This window comes from Melanerpes formicivorus, unplaced genomic scaffold (assembly GCF_026170545.1).
Source record: "Melanerpes formicivorus ecotype bairdi unplaced genomic scaffold, bMelFor1.0.p_v2 SCAF_57, whole genome shotgun sequence".
Classification (NCBI taxonomy): domain Eukaryota; kingdom Metazoa; phylum Chordata; class Aves; order Piciformes; family Picidae; genus Melanerpes; species Melanerpes formicivorus.
The window spans coordinates 508,668-525,198 of NW_027142409.1; the positions used below are offsets into that span (position 1 = coordinate 508,668).

At 47.4% G+C, this 16,531-nt stretch overlaps 1 protein-coding gene across 1 annotated transcript in view; it reads right to left on the minus strand.

Moving 5' to 3' along the window:
• Positions 1–16,275, minus strand: part of MATN3 (matrilin 3) — a 37,720-nt gene extending 21,445 nt beyond the window's left edge. Inside the window, exons 1-4 of the mRNA XM_068161309.1 lie at positions 16,058–16,275; positions 13,795–14,347; positions 11,390–11,406; positions 196–300 (exon numbers count right to left, since the gene is read on the minus strand). Of these exons, the coding sequence (XP_068017410.1) occupies positions 196–300; positions 11,390–11,406; positions 13,795–14,347; positions 16,058–16,238 (856 nt within the window). The 5' untranslated portion in view covers positions 16,239–16,275. The remainder of the gene's footprint in view (positions 1–195; positions 301–11,389; positions 11,407–13,794; positions 14,348–16,057) is intronic.
• Positions 16,276–16,531: the final 256 nt, after the last annotated feature.

Genomic DNA, 16,531 nt, shown 5'->3' on the forward strand with positions numbered 1-16,531 from the left:
CACCATTGCTTGCAGCAAACTTTTATTTATTATTAGATTTATTTTTATTGAAGAAGATACAGATGCTCACTGTTTCAACAGAAGTACAAAAGTAGCCTCTCAAATCCAATTATGGTGTCAAAATGGTGATTGTTTTTTTTTTCTCCTAGATGAATACATTTAATGAAGGAGTAATACCTGAGCAGGTTCTCTTACCTGGGTTCAAAGTGTAGCCTTCATAGCAATCACAAAGGTAGGATTTGCTGTTCCTTACAGAGACCTGCTCACAGTCATGGGTCCCAAGTGCACACATATTTGCAGCTACAAGGGGCATTTTCAGAAAAGGCATTTCAGTCATCCCAAAGCAAAGAAACCGTCATTAATAATTCATGCTTACAAAAGTACATCTTGCACTGTTTGCTGGATTAGTAGTAGCAAATATCAGTGCTGTGACACTGTCATAAGAATTTACAGGCATCCTCTGATTATTCTGTAGCCAGAAGAAAGAGGTCATAAATGACACCGGCACAATTGCACTGGAATAGCTGCCACCTGGGGTGGCAGAAAGACAAGATTAATTGAAAAGGGTGCAATAGGGAGAAAAATTTAAGCATTCAGTAACATTACACTGGAAATGAGAACTTGGCAATGAAAAGGACCTTCTGGCTTTTTGCATCCAGATCCTTTCTATTACAGACAACCAGTTGAAATTATCCCCAAATATATCCATCATTGCCTGGCAGCTTACTACCTTCTCCTCACTAACATACAACCTGACTTTATGGGTTCCTGCTGCACTGTAAAAAAATGCTCACGTAAAATTAAATGCAAGAGAAAGCAACATAAAGTAAATAAATTTAAAATGAAATAAAATTAAACAAAGCCAAAGCCAAAAAAAAAAAGCTACAACACAATTGAATCACATACATAGAATCACTATGGTTGGAAAAGACTCAATATCAGCCACTATCTAAATCTACCAGGGCCACTACTACACCATATTCTTGAACACCATATCCAGACAGCTTATAAATGCATCCAGAGATGGCAATTCAACCACTTCCCCAGACATCCTGTTTCAGTCTTTGATAACACTTTCAGTAAAGAAGTTTTTTCTAAGCCTCTTATGGCGTAACTTGAGGCTATTTTGTCTTGTCCTATCAGTTGTGACTTGTGAGAAGAGACCAACACCCACCTCTCTACAACATCCTTTCAGGTAGTTGGAGAGAGCTGTAAGATCTCCCTTCAGCCTCTGTGGCAATGCCAGCGACGAGCGGTGTGAGCAATCTGGCAGTGCAGGCCTAGAGCCTGACATGGTGGTAGGCCATGCTCAGCATAAATGCAGAGCCAGCTAGCAGTGTAGCAAAACAGTGCTGCGCCTGCAGCATGTAACTAAAACAAGGCACTGGTAGCTATAAACATGGACAGTTATCTTGGGACAAAAGGACATGCATCTGCATCAACAAACCTGGTTGTGTCATTAGTAGTTGGACCAATAATCTGTAATAGTGCGATGTGTGGTCACTCAGAGGGAACCAATGGAGCTATGCCAACAAAGGACTCCGAGTTTATATAAGTTGTAGCAGTTCCCTTGCTACGCACTTCTGCCTTTCCTGTCTCTTCTTCTTCTACACTTTACTGTGCTATATTTGCACTACAGGCCTGCACCATCGGCCTGCAACACTGGAACAATAAAGGAACAATACTCAATCATATTGGTCAGCCATATTGATTCCAATCTCCATCGCCTCCCATAAGCCTCCTTTTCTTCAGACTAAACAACTCCAGTTCCCACAGCCGCTCCTTGTAAGACCTGTTCTCAAGACCATTCACCAGCTTTGTTGCTCTTCTCTGGACCTGCTCCAGCACCTCAATGTCCTTCTTATACTGCAATGCCTTTATGCTAAACATAGTACTTATACTATGTTCTTAAACTCACATATATACTACACACAATACTCAAGGTGTGGCCTCATCCCTGGAACAATCACCTCTCTAGTCCTGCTGGCCACACTATTCCTGATACAGGCCAGGATGCTGTTGGCCACCTGGGCACACTTCTGGCTCATGTGTCACCACCCAAAAACAAGAGCATCAAGAGCAAGAGGATGAGAAAAATTACTCAAAAGCACTAAGATAACGCACTGTCTTCTCAGGGATGAAAAGATGTATAATAATAGTCCAGATGTAGAATAGAATAGAATAAACCAGGTTGGAAGAGACCTTCAAGATCATTGTGTCCAACCCATCAACCAATCCAACCCACCTAAACAACTAAACCATGGCACCAAGCACCCCATCAGGGCTCCTCCTGAATACCTTCAATGATGGTGACTCTACCACCTCCCCAGGCAGCCCATTCCAATGGGCAATCACTCTCTCTGTGTAGAACTTCTTCCTAACATCCAGCCTAAACCTCCCCTGGCGCAGCTTGAGACTGTGTCCTCTTCTTCGGGTGCTGGCTGCCTGGGAGAAGAGACCAACATCCACCTGTCTACAACCTCCCTTAATCCACCTGTACAATATGAGTATGTGAGAGCTGCAGCTGCCTTGATCTGTGAGATTTTTAAAATTTAAGATGAAAAGTGGATAAGGAGGACAATTTCTACAGTAAGGTAACTTTACAGACGTGTAATGTCTGTCCTAAATGAAGGACAGTATAGAAATAACCCCCAAACCTTAGAGTACTGAGAAGCTGAAACTAGAAACTACAAAATGAGATGCAATTTTTGGGGACCAGCTAATTCTCTCATCAGAAAACAGAGTGACAGGAAAATCAGTGTGATGAATGACAGTCAATATAAGTGTTTTGTGGTGACAGGGCAGATGAAATGACTGTTGTAATAAAACCTTTATTAGAATAAACCTTTATCAGAATAAACCAAACCAGGTTGGAAGAGACCTTCAAGATCACCGTGTCCAACCCATCAACCAATCCAACCCACCCAAACAGCTAACCCATGGCACCAAGCACCCCATCAAGTCTCCTTCTGAACACCCTCAATGACGGCGACTCCACCACCTCCCCGGGCAACCCATTCCATAGCGCAATCACTCTTTCTGTATAGAACTTCTTCCTAACATCCAACCTGAACCTCCCCTGGCGCAGCCTGAGACTGTGTCCTCTTGTTCTGGTACTGGCTGCCTGGGAGAAGAGACCATCATCCGCCTGTCTACAACCTCCCTTCAGGCAGTTGTAGAGAGTGATAAGGAAACCCCTGAGTCTCCTCTTCTCCAGGCTGAGCAATCCCAGCTCCCTCAGCCTCTCCTCATAGGGCTTGTGTTCCAAACTCCTCACCAACTTTGTTGCTCTTCTCTGGACTCATTCCAGCAAGTCAACATCCTTCCTAAACTGAGGGGCCCAGAACTGGACACAGGACTCGAGGTGCGGCCTAACCAGTGCAGTATACAGGGGCAGAATGACCTCCCTGCTCCTGCTGGCCACACTGCTCTTGATGCAGGCCAGGATGCCATTGGCCCTCTTGGCTGCCTGGGCACACTGCAGGCTCATGTTCAGCCTACCATCAACCAGCACCCCCAGGTCCCTCTCTGCCTGGCTGCTCTCTAGCCACTCTGACCCCAGCCTGTAGCTCTGCATGGGGTTGTTGTGGCCAATGTGCAGAACCCGGCACTTGGATGTGTTAAATCTCATGCCGTTGGATTCTGCCCATCTGTCCAGCCTGTCGAGGTCCCTCTGCAGAGCCTCTCTACCCTCCAGCAGATCAACTCTTGCCCCCAGATGGTGTCGTCAGCAAATTTACTGATGATGGACTCAATGCCCTCATCCAGATCATCAATAAAGATGTTAAAGAGCACAGGGCCCAGCACTGATCCTTGGGGCACACCACTAGTGACTGGCTGCCAGCTGGATGTGGCACAATTCACCACCACTCTCTGGGCTCGGCCCTCCAGCCAGTTCCTAACCCATCGCAGTATGCTCCCGTCCAAGCCATGGTCTGACAGCTTGGCCAGGAGTTTGCTATGGGGGATGGCGTCGAAGGCCTTGCTGAGGTCCAGGTAGACTACATCAACAGGCCTCCCCACATCCACCAGGCGGGTCACCTGATCATAGAAGGAGATCAGGTTGGTCAGGCAGGACCTGCCCTTCCTAAATCCATGTTGGCTGAGCCTGATCCCTTGGCCATCCTGTAAATGTTGTGTGATTGCACTCAGGATGACCTGTTCCATGATCTTGCCTGGCACTGAGGTCAGGCTGACAGGCCTGTAATTCCCTGGCTCATCCAACTGGCCCTTCTTATGGATGGGCACCACATTGGCCAGCTTCCAGTCCTCTGGGACCTCCCCAGTGAGCCAGGACTGCTGGAAAATTATGGAGAGTGGCTTGGCCAGCTCATCTGCCAGCTCTCTCAGCACCCTAGGATGAATCCCATCTGGTCCCATGGACTTGTGGGGATCCAAGCTGCTAAGGAGAGTTCCAACCACCTCCTCATGGAACATAGGGAAACTGTGCAGCTCCCTGGCTCCTTCTGACAGCTCTGCAGGCCAGCTGTCAGGAAGATGTTCTGCCCTTCTAGTAAAAATTGAGGCAAAGAAGGTGTTAAGTATCCCTGCCTTTTCCTGATCCTTTGTTACAATGTTCCCCTCCGTATCCACCAAGGAGTGGAGGTTGTCCTTTCCCTTCCTCTTACTATTAATGTATTTATAGAAGGACTTTTTGTTGTCCTTCACAGTAGAGGCCAGTTTAAGCTCCAAGTGTGCTTTTGCCTCCCTAATTCTCTTCCTACAAGACGTAGCAACATCCTTAAACATTCTGTGGGTTGCCTCCCCTCGCTTCCAAAGGTGATACACCCTCTTTTTTTCCCTCAGTTCCATTAAAAGTTCATGAACCATCCAGGCTGGCCGTCTGCCCCGGCGGCTCATCTTCCGGCACATTGGCACAGCCTGTCCCTGAGCCTTCAACAATTCTTCATTGAAGTAGGTCCAGCTCTCCTGGACCCCTTTGTTTTTAAGGGCTTTATCCCAAGGAACCCTCTGAATTAGTTCCTTGAGTAACCCGAAGTCTGCCCTCCGGAAGTCCAGAGTGGAGGTCTTCTTGCCGCCCCTCTTGGCTTGACCAAAAACCGAGAATTCAATTATCTCGTGGTCACTGGACCCTAAACACCCTCCAACCACCACATCGCCCACCAGTCCTTCCCTGTTGGTGAAGAGGAGGTCAAGCATAGCCTTGCCCCTGGTAGGCTCTCGCAGCACCTGGGATAAGAAGCTGTCCTCCATGCATTCTAAAAACCTCCTAGACTGTCTCCTCTCTGCTGTGTTGAGTTCCCAGCAGATGTCAGGCAGGTTGAAGTCGCCCATGAGAACAAGGTCCGGAGATCTTGAGACAGCCCTAAGCTGCCTATAGAATGCTTCGTCAACATCTTCCTCCTGGTTGGGTGGTCTATAACAGACTCCAACCAGGGTGTCTGCCCTGCTGGTCTTCCCTCTAATTCTTACCCACAAGCATTCAACCCGATCGTCCCTAATCTCCATCTCAATGGCATCTAGTGCCTTCCTGATGTAAAGGGCCACCCCTCCACCCCTTCTTCCTCGCCTGTCTCTCCTGAAGAGCTTGTAACCGTCAATTGCAGCGCTCCAGTCATGTGAGTCGTCCCACCATGTCTCTGTGATGGCAACTACATCATAATTTTCCTGCTGCATCAAGGCTTCCAGCTCCTCCTGTTTGTTACCCATGCTTTGTGCATCAGTGTACATGCACTTCAGCTGGGCTGCTGGTTTCACCTCCGACTCTAGCTTGTCGCCCCCAGACTCTTGTCTGAGAGGACTCTTTTCAGCCCCTTCCCCCTTCGAAACTAGTTTAAAGCCCTGTCGATGAGACCCGCCAATTCCCTACCCAGGATCTTTTTATCTTTGGGGGACAGTCCGTTCTCATATACAGTGATCTTTCCCCTTCTCTGGGACAGATGTACTCCATCTGTTGCCAGCTGGCCTGGTGCAGTAGAAAGTTTCCCAAGATCAAAAAACCAAAAATTCTTTTGACTGCACCAGCCTCTAAGCCACTTGCTAACTATAGCTGCTGACCTGTTTCTTACGGTATTCCCTCCTGCAACTAAGGGTATTGATGAAAAAATTATTTGTGCCCCTGACCCCTCAACCAGGTCTCCCAGGGCCCTGAAGTAATTTTGGATAGCCCTGGGAGTTCTGGTTGCAACATCATCATTCCCTAACTGCATAACTAGTAAAGGGTAGTAGTCAGAGGGCTGCACCAGTTTAGGCAGCCTACTGGTAACATCATTAACTTGGGCTCCTGGCAGACAACAGAGTTCCCTATGAGATGGGTCAGGCCGACATATAGGGCCCTCCGTTCCCCTCAGAAGGGAATCACCAATAACAATTACCCTCCTCTTTTTTTTGAGGGAACAGGTCCTGATGCCAGCAGAAGACTGTTTGACCTTAGGCTGCTTTGCCTTAGGCTGTTTAATCTTAGGCTGCTTAGCCTTAGGGAGAACCCTAGATGGTGTGTCCTCCGGCATCAGGACCACCTCACCCTCAATTTCCAGTGCTCCATATCTGTTTTCCAAGAGCAGCGGGGAAGGTGAGGGGAGGCAAGGAGGTTTAACTTTGCATCTTTTGAGAGTAACCTGCGTCCATTCACCTCTGCTTTTTGAATAACCAGCCTCTGCTGGGGGAGCCTGCAGCAATGCACTGTGTGTGCTGACAGTCTTTTCCTTCACAGATGGTTTGACTGCATAACTAATTACCTTCTGACCAATTTTTCTCAAGTGTATTTCGCTTTAGATCTGCTGATTTGTTGGTCATCTGAAGATGCTTCTGTTTCTCTCCACAGACTGTAGAGGAAACCTAGGTATTCACTGAAACTTAGATAATTTAGATGAGGGGAAAGGGAAGGGGAAAGGGAAGGGGAAAGGGAAGGGGAAAGGGAAGGGAGTGAGAAAAAAAAAAGAAAGGTAGAGGAAAAAAGTGTGAAGTGGAAAAAAGGAGGAGAAGGAAAAAAAGAAGGAAGAAATTAAAGGGAAAAGGAGGAAAATGGGAAGACAAGTGTTTTATTATTTGAGATTTTACTTAGATGAGTAGTTGCAATATGGGTATGGACTGTGGGTAAAATCAAACTGCAAAGCAATAGTGATGAAATAAGAAATGAGAAGCGGGAGTTCTTGAATCCTCTCATGTTTTTCTGAATGCAAGGCAACACTTCCCATTTTCCAAAATAGGGAAGTTTTAGATGTTTCCTAATAAGGCTAATAGAAATTTTGTCTTGTTTTTTCATTGGTAAAGCAAATCTTAAACCAAGTCTGTATCTTTTCATTATGCTACACCCTTGGGAATAAGATAATTCATCTCTCCATGGTTTATGAGCAAAATCTGTGAGTGATATTTTCAAGCATAATTGTGAAGCTCAGACTCAAATGGCCAGATTTTTGTGGTAGGAAAGTTAAGTCTCCAGTGACTTTGACACCAACTCAAGACTTAAGATACTAGGATTTTTCCATCTCTAGGATGGTCTCATGTTGGATGATACTCTCAGTGCATAAGAAATTGATCTTAGCCAACTATTTTGCCCCTGAACATTAGTTTTCCTGTTTTCAGTTCACCCTACAAACAAATATATTTGCCTTGGCCAATGCAATGAAAATCGTAATTGTCACTGGTGAGTGTAGATTTCTGACCAAAAACCAGCTTGGAGCTGGAAAAGACCCAGTTTACCCACACTGTCTTACAAGGCGCTCTTAGATTCTTTTGATTTGTAGGAATATTTTTAGAAATTATTCCCTTCACCCTGTTCTTGTTCATGAATCCCTCAGACTCTGGCCAATTGCATGCAGGCAACTCACATACACACATACTGGAAGTGTGTATGTGTGAACTCTGGTTTATCCTCCGACTTAGTAGGGGCATCATTTCTGTGCTTCAGCAAAAACGGGCTTCCTGACGAACAGAGTCACTGCGAGCCGCAGCAAACCCTTTTAAATTAAGCCACTCCCGCTGCTGGGATCACGAGTCTGAGCCACGTGACTTTGTCGGGAAGCCCGTATTCTCTTGTACTCTCTCGTGCTCTCATGCGCTGACGCACTTGTTCTAATTTTTTATTTTTTTTTTCGTGTGTGCAGTAGGTGCTGTGGTCAGGGACAGGCATGGTTGTAACTCGCAGCAAAAACTCCCTAAAAAAATCACTGTCAACCCAGACTGAGGTAGAACACAAGCAGGTAGCTGTCCAGGTATCTGGCTGTAGAGAGTGCTGGAGCCTGGCTCTTGAGATGCAGGATAGTGGAGGCAACTCTTGCATAAGGTGTGAGCAGATTGACTATCTGCTTAATCTGGTGGCCAGACTGAAGGATGAGGTTGCTAGCCTTAGAAATGTAAGGGACTATAGGTGTTACAGTTTGAGCTGGGTGCCCCCCTGCAATGTTTACTTCCTGTGTCCAGAAGTCCAGCCCAGAGGGGTGGACACAGGAAATTATGTAGTATTTCATACCACAATCCTTTGCACCACTATAAGATCCAGTGCGGAGTCTAGCATGCTCTCTTTTCTTCCTTCTCCATCAGCCGGTAACTGGGGGAGATGTCTCCTGGCTTTGGGCCTGGCTAGGCCCAAGGCCATGGGGGGATGGGCAGTCTCAGATCTGGCCAGCTGAGACTAGCCTAGCAGTGGGAGGGGGAAGAAGGAGCCCTGGGGGTCTTGGGTGTACCCTCAGGTGGGGATGAGATCTCTCTGTGTCTGTTTTGGGATCTTTCTTTGTCACTGTGCTTTTGGTTTTCTGTAAATGTTCACTGCTTTCTATTTAAACTTTCCATCACTTTTGCAATCCGTTTGTCTGAGTGTTTATTGTTGCCAGGGGTGGGGAAGGGGGCTGCCTCAACCCAGCACAGTAGGAAAGAGATGAACCAGAGGAGGAAAGAGATGAACCAAAGGAGGAAAGAGATGAACCAGAGGAGGAAAGAGTTGAATCAGAGTAAGCAGGTTCTGCAGGCTCCCCCAGCAGAGGCTGGTTATCCAAAAAGCAGAGGGGAATGGACGCAGGTTCCTCTCAAAAGACACAAACCAAAACCTCCTTGTAGGACGACGGAGATTGGGAATCAATACGGCTGACCAATATGATCGAGTATTGTTCCTTTATTGTTCCAGTGTTGCAGGCCTGTGGTGCAGGCCTGAGGTGCAGGCCTATGGAGCAGGCCTGTAGTGCAAGTATAGCACTGTAAAGTGTAGAAGAAACAGGAGACAGGAAAGGCAGAAGTGCGTAGCAAGGCAACTGCTACGACTTATATAAACTCGGAGTGCCCTGTTGGCATAGCTCCATTGGTTCCCTATGAGTGACCACACATTGCACTATTACAGATTATTGGTCCAACTACTAATGACACAATGAGGTTGTTGATGCAGGTGCATGTCCTGTTGTCCCAAGATAACTGTCCATGTTTATAGCTACCAGTGTCTTGTTTTAGTTACATGCTGCAGGCACAGCACTGTTTTGCTACACTGCTAGCTGACTCTGCATTTATGGCCTACCACCATGTCAGGCTCTAGGCCTGCACTGCCAGATTGCTCACACTGCTCGTCGCTGGCATTGCCACACCTCCTTGCCTCCCCTCACCTTCCCCGCTGCTCTTGGAAAACCGCTATGGGGCACTGGAGATCAAGGGTGAGGTTATCCTGATGCCGGAGGACTCACCATCTGGGGTTCTCCCTGAGGCTAAACAGCCTAAGGTTAAACAGCCTTCCCCGGGCATCAGGACCTGCTCCTTCAAAAAAAAGAGGAGGGTAATTGTTATTGGTGATTCCCTTCTGAGGGGAACAGAGGGCCCCATATGTCGGCCAGACCCATCTCATAGGGAACTCTGTTATCTGCCAGGAGCCCAAGTTAAGATGTTACCAGAAGGCTGCCTGGTCTGGTGCAGCCCTCTGACTACTATCCTTTACTAGTTATGCAGTTAGGGAATGATGATGTTGCAACCAGAACTCCCAGGGCTATCCAAAATTACTTCAGGGCCCTGGGAGACCTGGTTGAGGGGTCAGGTGCACAAATAATTTTTTCATCAATACCCTTAGTTGCAGGTGGGAATACCGTAAGAAACAGGTCAGCAGCTATAGTTAGCAAGTGGCTTAGAGGCTGGTGCAGTCAAAAGAATTTTTGGTTTTTTGATCTTGGGAAACTTTCTACTGCACCAGGCCAGCTGGCAACAGATGGAGTACATCTGTCCCAGAGAAGGGGAAAGGTCATAGTATATGAGAACGGCCTGTCCCCCAAAGGTAGAAAGATCCTGGGAAGGGAATTGGCAGGTCTCATAGACAGGGCTTTAAACTAGTTTCGAAGGGGGAAGGGGCTGAAACTAATCCCCTCAGGCAAGAGTCTGGGGGCGATAAGCTAGAGTCAGAGGTGAAACCAGCAGCCCAGCTGAAGTGCATGTACACTAATGCATGAAGCATGGGTAACAAACAAGAGGAGCTGGAAGCCTTGGTGCAGCAGGAAAGTTATGATGTAGTTGCCATCACAGAGACGTGGTGGGACGACTCACATGACTGGAGCGCTGCAATTGACGGCTACAAGCTCTTCAGGAGAGACAGGCAAGGAAGAAGGGGTGGAGGGGTGGCCCTGTACATCAGGGAGGCACTAGATGCCATTGAGACGGAGATTAGGGACGATCGGGTTGAGTGCTTGTGGGTAAGAATTAGAGGGAAGACCGGCAGGGCAGACACCCTGGTTGGAGTCTGTTATAGACCACCCAACCAGGAGGAAGATGTTGACGAAGCATTCTATAGGCAGCTTAGGGCTGTCTCAAGATCTCCGGACCTTGTTCTCATGGGTGACTTCAACCTGCCTGACATCTGCTGGGAACTCAACACAGCAGAGAGGAGACAGTCTAGGAGGTTCTTAGAATGCATGGAGGACAGCTTCTTATCCCAGGTGCTGCGAGAGCCTACCAGGGGCAAGGCTATGCTTGACCTCCTCTTCACCAATAGGGAAGGGCTGGTGGGTGATGTGGTGGTCGGAGGGTGCTTAGGGTCCAGTGACCACGAGATAATTGAATTTTCAGTATTCGGTCAAGCTAAGAGGGGTAGCAAGAAGACCTCCACTCTGGACTTCTGGAGGGCAGATTTCAGGTTACTCAAGGAACTAATTCAGAGGGTTCCTTGGGATAAAGCCCTTAAAAATAAAGGGGTCCAGGAGGGCTGGACCTGCTTCAAGGAAGAATTGTTGAAGGCTCAGGGACAGGCTGTGCCAATGTGCTGGAAGATGAGCCGCCAGGGCAGACGACCAGCCTTAATGGGTAATGAACTTTTAATAGAACTAAGGGAAAGAAGAGGGTGTATCACCTTTGGAAGAAAGGTGAGGCAACCCACAGAATGTTTAAGGATGTTGCCAAATCATGCAGGAAGAAAATTAGGGTGGCAGAAGCACATTTGGAGCTTAGTCTGGCCTCTGCTGTGAAGGACAACAAAAAGTCCTTCTATAAATATTTTAATAGCAAGAGGAAGGGAAAGGACAACCTCCACTCTTTGGTGGACATGGAGGGAAATGTTGTATCAAAGGATGAGGAAAAGGCAGAGGTACTCAACACCTTCTTTGCCTCAATTTTTACTAGAAGAACAGAACGTCTTCCAGACAGCTGGCCTGCAGAGCTGGCAGAAGGAGCCAGGGAGCTGCACAGTTTCCCTGTGTTCCATGAGGAGGTGGTTGGAACTCTCCTCAGCAGCTTGGATCCCCACGAGTCCATGGGACCAGATGGGATCCATCCTAGGGTGCTGAGAGAGCTGGCAGATGATCTGGCCAAGCCACTATCCATCATTTTTCAGCAGTCCTGGCTCACCGGAGAGGTCCCAGAAGACTGGAAGCTGGCCAACATTGTGCCCATCCACAAGAAGGGCCAGTTGGATGAGCCAGGGAATTATAGGCCTGTCAGCCTCACCTCAGTGCCAGGCAAGATTATGGAACAGGTCATCCTGAGTGCAATCACACAGCACTTAGAGGATGGCCAAGGGATCAGGCCTAGCCAGCATGGATTTAGGAAGGGCAGGTCCTGCCTGACCAACCTGATCTCCTTCTATGATCAGGTGACCCTCCTGGTGGATGTGGGGAGGCCTGTGGATGCGGTCTACCTGGACCTCAGCAAGGCCTTCGACGCCGTCCCCCATAGCAAACTCCTGGCCAAGCTGTCAGCCCATGGCTTGGACGGGAGCACACTGCACTGGGTTAGGAACGGGCTGGAGGGCCAAGCCCAGAGAGTGGTGGTGAATAGTGCCACATCCAGCTGCTGGGCACTCACTACTGGTGTGCCCCAAGGATCAGTGCTGGGCCCTGTGCTCTTTAACATCTTTATTGATGATCTGGATGAGGGCATTGAGTCCATCATCTGTAAATTTGCTGACGACAACAAGCTGGGGGCAGGAGTTGATCTGCTGGAGGGTAGAGAGGCTCTGCAGAGGGACCTCGACAGGCTGGACAGATGGGCAGAGTCCAATGGCATGAGATTTAACACATCCAAGTGCCGGGTTCTGCACATTGGCCACAACAACCCCATGCAGTGCTACAGGCTGGGGTCAGAGTGGCTGGAGAGCGGCCAGCAAGAGAGGGACTTGGGGGTACTGGTCGATGGTAGGCTGAACATGAGCCTGCAGTGTGCCCAGGCAGCCAAGAGGGCCAATGGCATCCTGGCCTGCATCAGGAACAGTGTGGCCAGCAGGAGCAGGGAGGTCATTCTGCCCCTGTACACTGCACTGGTTAGGCTGCACCTCGAGTACTGTGTCCAGTTCTGGGCCCCTCAGTTTAGGAAGGATGTTGACTTGCTGGAACGAGTCCAGAGAAGGGCAACGAAGTTAGTGAGGGGTTTGGAACACAAGCCCTATGAGGAAAGACTGTGGGAGCTGGGATTGCTTAGCCTGGAGAAGAGGAGACTCAGGGGTGACCTTATCACTCTCTACAACTACCTGAAGGGAGGTTGTAGACAGGTGGATGATGGTCTCTTCTCCCAGGCAGCCAGTACCAGAACAAGAGGACACAGTCTCAGGCTGAGCCAGGGGAGGTTTAGGTTGGATGTTAGGAAGAAGTTCTATACTGAGAGAGTGATTGCCCATTGGAATGGGCTGCCTGGGGAGGTGGTGGAGTCGCCATCATTGGAGGTTTTCAGGAGGAGACTTGATGGGGTGCTTGGTGCCATGGGTTAATTGTTTAGGTGGGTTGGATTGGTTGATGGGTTGGACGCGATGATCTTGAAGGTCTCTTCCAGCCTGGTTTATTCTAAATAAATTCTAAACCAGTAAGTCTACTCTTAAGACTGAGAGATTTTTCTTTGGCACTATGAAAGGACTTGCTTTGGCAAAAACGTAGGTGGAAAACTAGTGCTGTGTTCACAGCACACATACTGTGCACCTAGTTGGGCACTTGTGCCCACTTCCAGCTACCAGAGAGAGAATCTGGTCACATTGGCAACACAACATGATATGAAGAGCCAAACGTCAAGGCATTTCCTATGTTAACTGTTAGGCAAAGTGTCCTATCTGAAGATGGTCCTATGTATTTCACAGACTGTTAGACTCACAGAATGTTAGGGGCTAGAAGGGACCTCAAAAGATCATCTAGTCCAACCCCCAATATTTATTTTGTATCTAGAAAAAGAGGTCTATTCATTTCAACCATATTCAGAGGGTATGGTGGTAATTTTTAGTATATCTCTGAAATATCAAAGTAATACCTTGCTAACCAAGCTCCCAAGGCAATGGCTGTTATTTTAATTCTCTTACAGTGTTCTTTACACCAGATTTTACAGATTATTTGCTGGAGATTTATTTTACAAGTAATTTCCTTAGAAATTTACTAGAAAAATTTACTTCATTTAAATTTGAATTTGGATGTCAGCTTTTCGATCACACCATAGGTCTCCACATAAAAGATGTGTTCATCCAGTGGTTTGCTGGCCATGATTCTCAGAGACTGCATGTCTTCCGGGTCTACCCCAACTGCATAGATCTCAGTGCCCGCTGTCTGGGCACTTGCTGCCACATCTTGAACCTGGTCTTGTGGCCGCCCATCTGTCACAACAATGACAACCTTGGGAATATTGAAGCTTGCTGGCTGTGTGCCCATTTCCTCAGTGAAGACTTCATCCATGGCAGTTTGGATGGCAAGGCCAGTCATTGTGCCAGAAGACAAAGGCTCAATGTGAGATATTGCCTCCTTCATAGATGCTTTATCAAAGTACGTCTGGAGGGGAAACTCTACTTTGACAGTGCTAGCATAATTCATGACTGCCACATGGGTTGTTCTTTCACCAATGTCCAGAGTATCAATCATTTCCGACAAAAAGATTTTCACTTTCTCAGACTCTTCAGGTCGGACACTACAGGAACTGTCTATGATGAAGACAAGGTCTAGGGGACAGTTCTTGCAGGCAATGTCTGTCAAAAAGGAAAGAAAACACTTCAGTTTTCTCCTACAGAGGACCAGAGCTCTCACTCTAGGGCAGTGAGACCTGTCATGGCAAACTACTTCTGCCAGCCAAATGTTGTCACTCTTGACTCGTTAGGAAGAGGCTTAAAATTATCAATGTTCACAGGTAAAAACAATTGAATTTCTCTAAGGATTAACAGAAAGGTCCACATTTGAGTCCAGAAAATGCCTACCTATCCTTGAAACTAAGGGTTGTGGTTCACACATAACAGCCAATGTGGAAATCTAGCAATGGGATGTAAATGTACTTACTTTTCATGTAGTAGAGATAAAGCCTGAATTCCATTATTCTAAGCTACAGAAATTAAATGGCAAATCAGTTGGATATATTTCACAGTGAACAGACCCTAACAATAGATTTTAGGGTAGTAGCAATATAGACTAGGAATTAATTCTTGCTTGTAATTCACAATCCACAGTACACAACAAGAAGAAATAAAGGCCAACAGGAAAAAGATGCAAATGATGCTGTGATAAAGGCTTCTTTAGAAGTTATTGCTGTTTTAAAGCAGACAAAAAATAATCAAGATGGTGACAGTGATTATAGTCTCTGTCCTGATATCCTGATATGATGTTGACAATCCCACACTGTTTATGAAAAGCAGGCAAAAGCAGAACATTTCCTTAAAAGAGACATTCCAGCTCAACTGCACATTAAATAGCAAAATATGAGGTGTTCAGTTTGAATACACTCCTTGAGAGCTGTTTTGGGAACCTGACACACCTGTCCCTGGCTACTGTTAAGTTCACCTTTCGTATTCCATTCCAGTTGCAATAAAAAATAAAAAGTCTTCACAAATCTCTTAAAAGTACAGGTGAAAACAGCCACCTTTTTTTTTCCCCACTGTGCATTAAAAAACTTTTATTTCCCCTTGTGGTAGGGAAAGAGGAGTGGAAAATCACAGGCAGATCTTACTTCCTTCAGGAATCACAGTAGCAGAGTTGATTTTGCCTTTGAAGAGTAACAGACTGGACAAATCTATAATCTCATCCAGGTATATTATATATATGAGTCTACATACAGTGCATCACTCAGTTTTTGCATATGGATTTAGAAGGATGGCTTGGAGCTTGTTGGAAAGCTGAGAAAACATGAAGAAATATTTGTGCATATACGTGTAGCTTAGGAGATGAAAAGAAAAGAGGGGAAAAAAGACACAGTATTTGTCAAATAATAATAATATTTTTTTTTAAAAAGGACCAAAAATTGAAGACACAAAATTTCTTGGGTTTAGATGAAGAAAGAACAAACACACACAAACCCAAAAGCTGTTTTCAGCAGCCTGATTATTCTGTAAGTCTGAAATAGAGATGTTTTGAGAAATGAACACAAGAAGGAAAGAGTTATGTAGGTTTTAGAGATTAGCAAGGCCAACTTTGCATGAAGAAAGAGTAGTTTTACTTCTGCCTACATGCGAATGGTTTACGTACCATTCCAGGTGCAGCAAGACGGCCCTGGGGCATAACTTTCCTGTAACTTGGTAAAACCACGGATGAGAAGAAACCTCCTAGGAGAAGCAGTGCTAACCGGAGCAGCGAGGGAGCAGCAAGAGAAGCGCGGCGAGACAGCAGGAGAGCATCGGTCGGGAAGTGGAAAGGGCTGGCCGTCCCCGCAGCCCCGAGGCAGGAGGAGGCAGCACTCCGCCACAGTACTGTACCTGCCACTGCCCGGGTCCCGGAGATGCGCCCGGCCGGGGAGCCCGGCACCGCGGGCAACAGCAGCAGCAGGGAGCAGCCGAGAGTACCGAGCCCGCCCCATGGTGTCGTCGCCTGCCCCGCTGGCCGCGGGTCCACAGTTAAAAGCTGCCGGCCACAGCGGGCGGGGAACAGCGGTGGCATCAGGGGGTGGCATAGACGACTTCCCCTACCACCTCCTCTCCGGGGTGGGCAGCGGTGAAGAAGGGGCGGGCTTCCAGGCCCGCCACCCCGCCCCGGCGGGGCCGTCAGAGAAGGGCTGTGTGGGTCAGAACTAAAGCCTTCCAACCTGGGAGCAGGGGAGTCGAAACAACTTCATCCACTGGAATAATTTGATCCAGGTCTGCTAACTGTGCACCTCTAGTCTCAAGGTTTCATGTCCAAGGCTGTATTTGCAAAGCTCAGCATTATTGCCCAGGTAAAAGAAACTGCCTTCC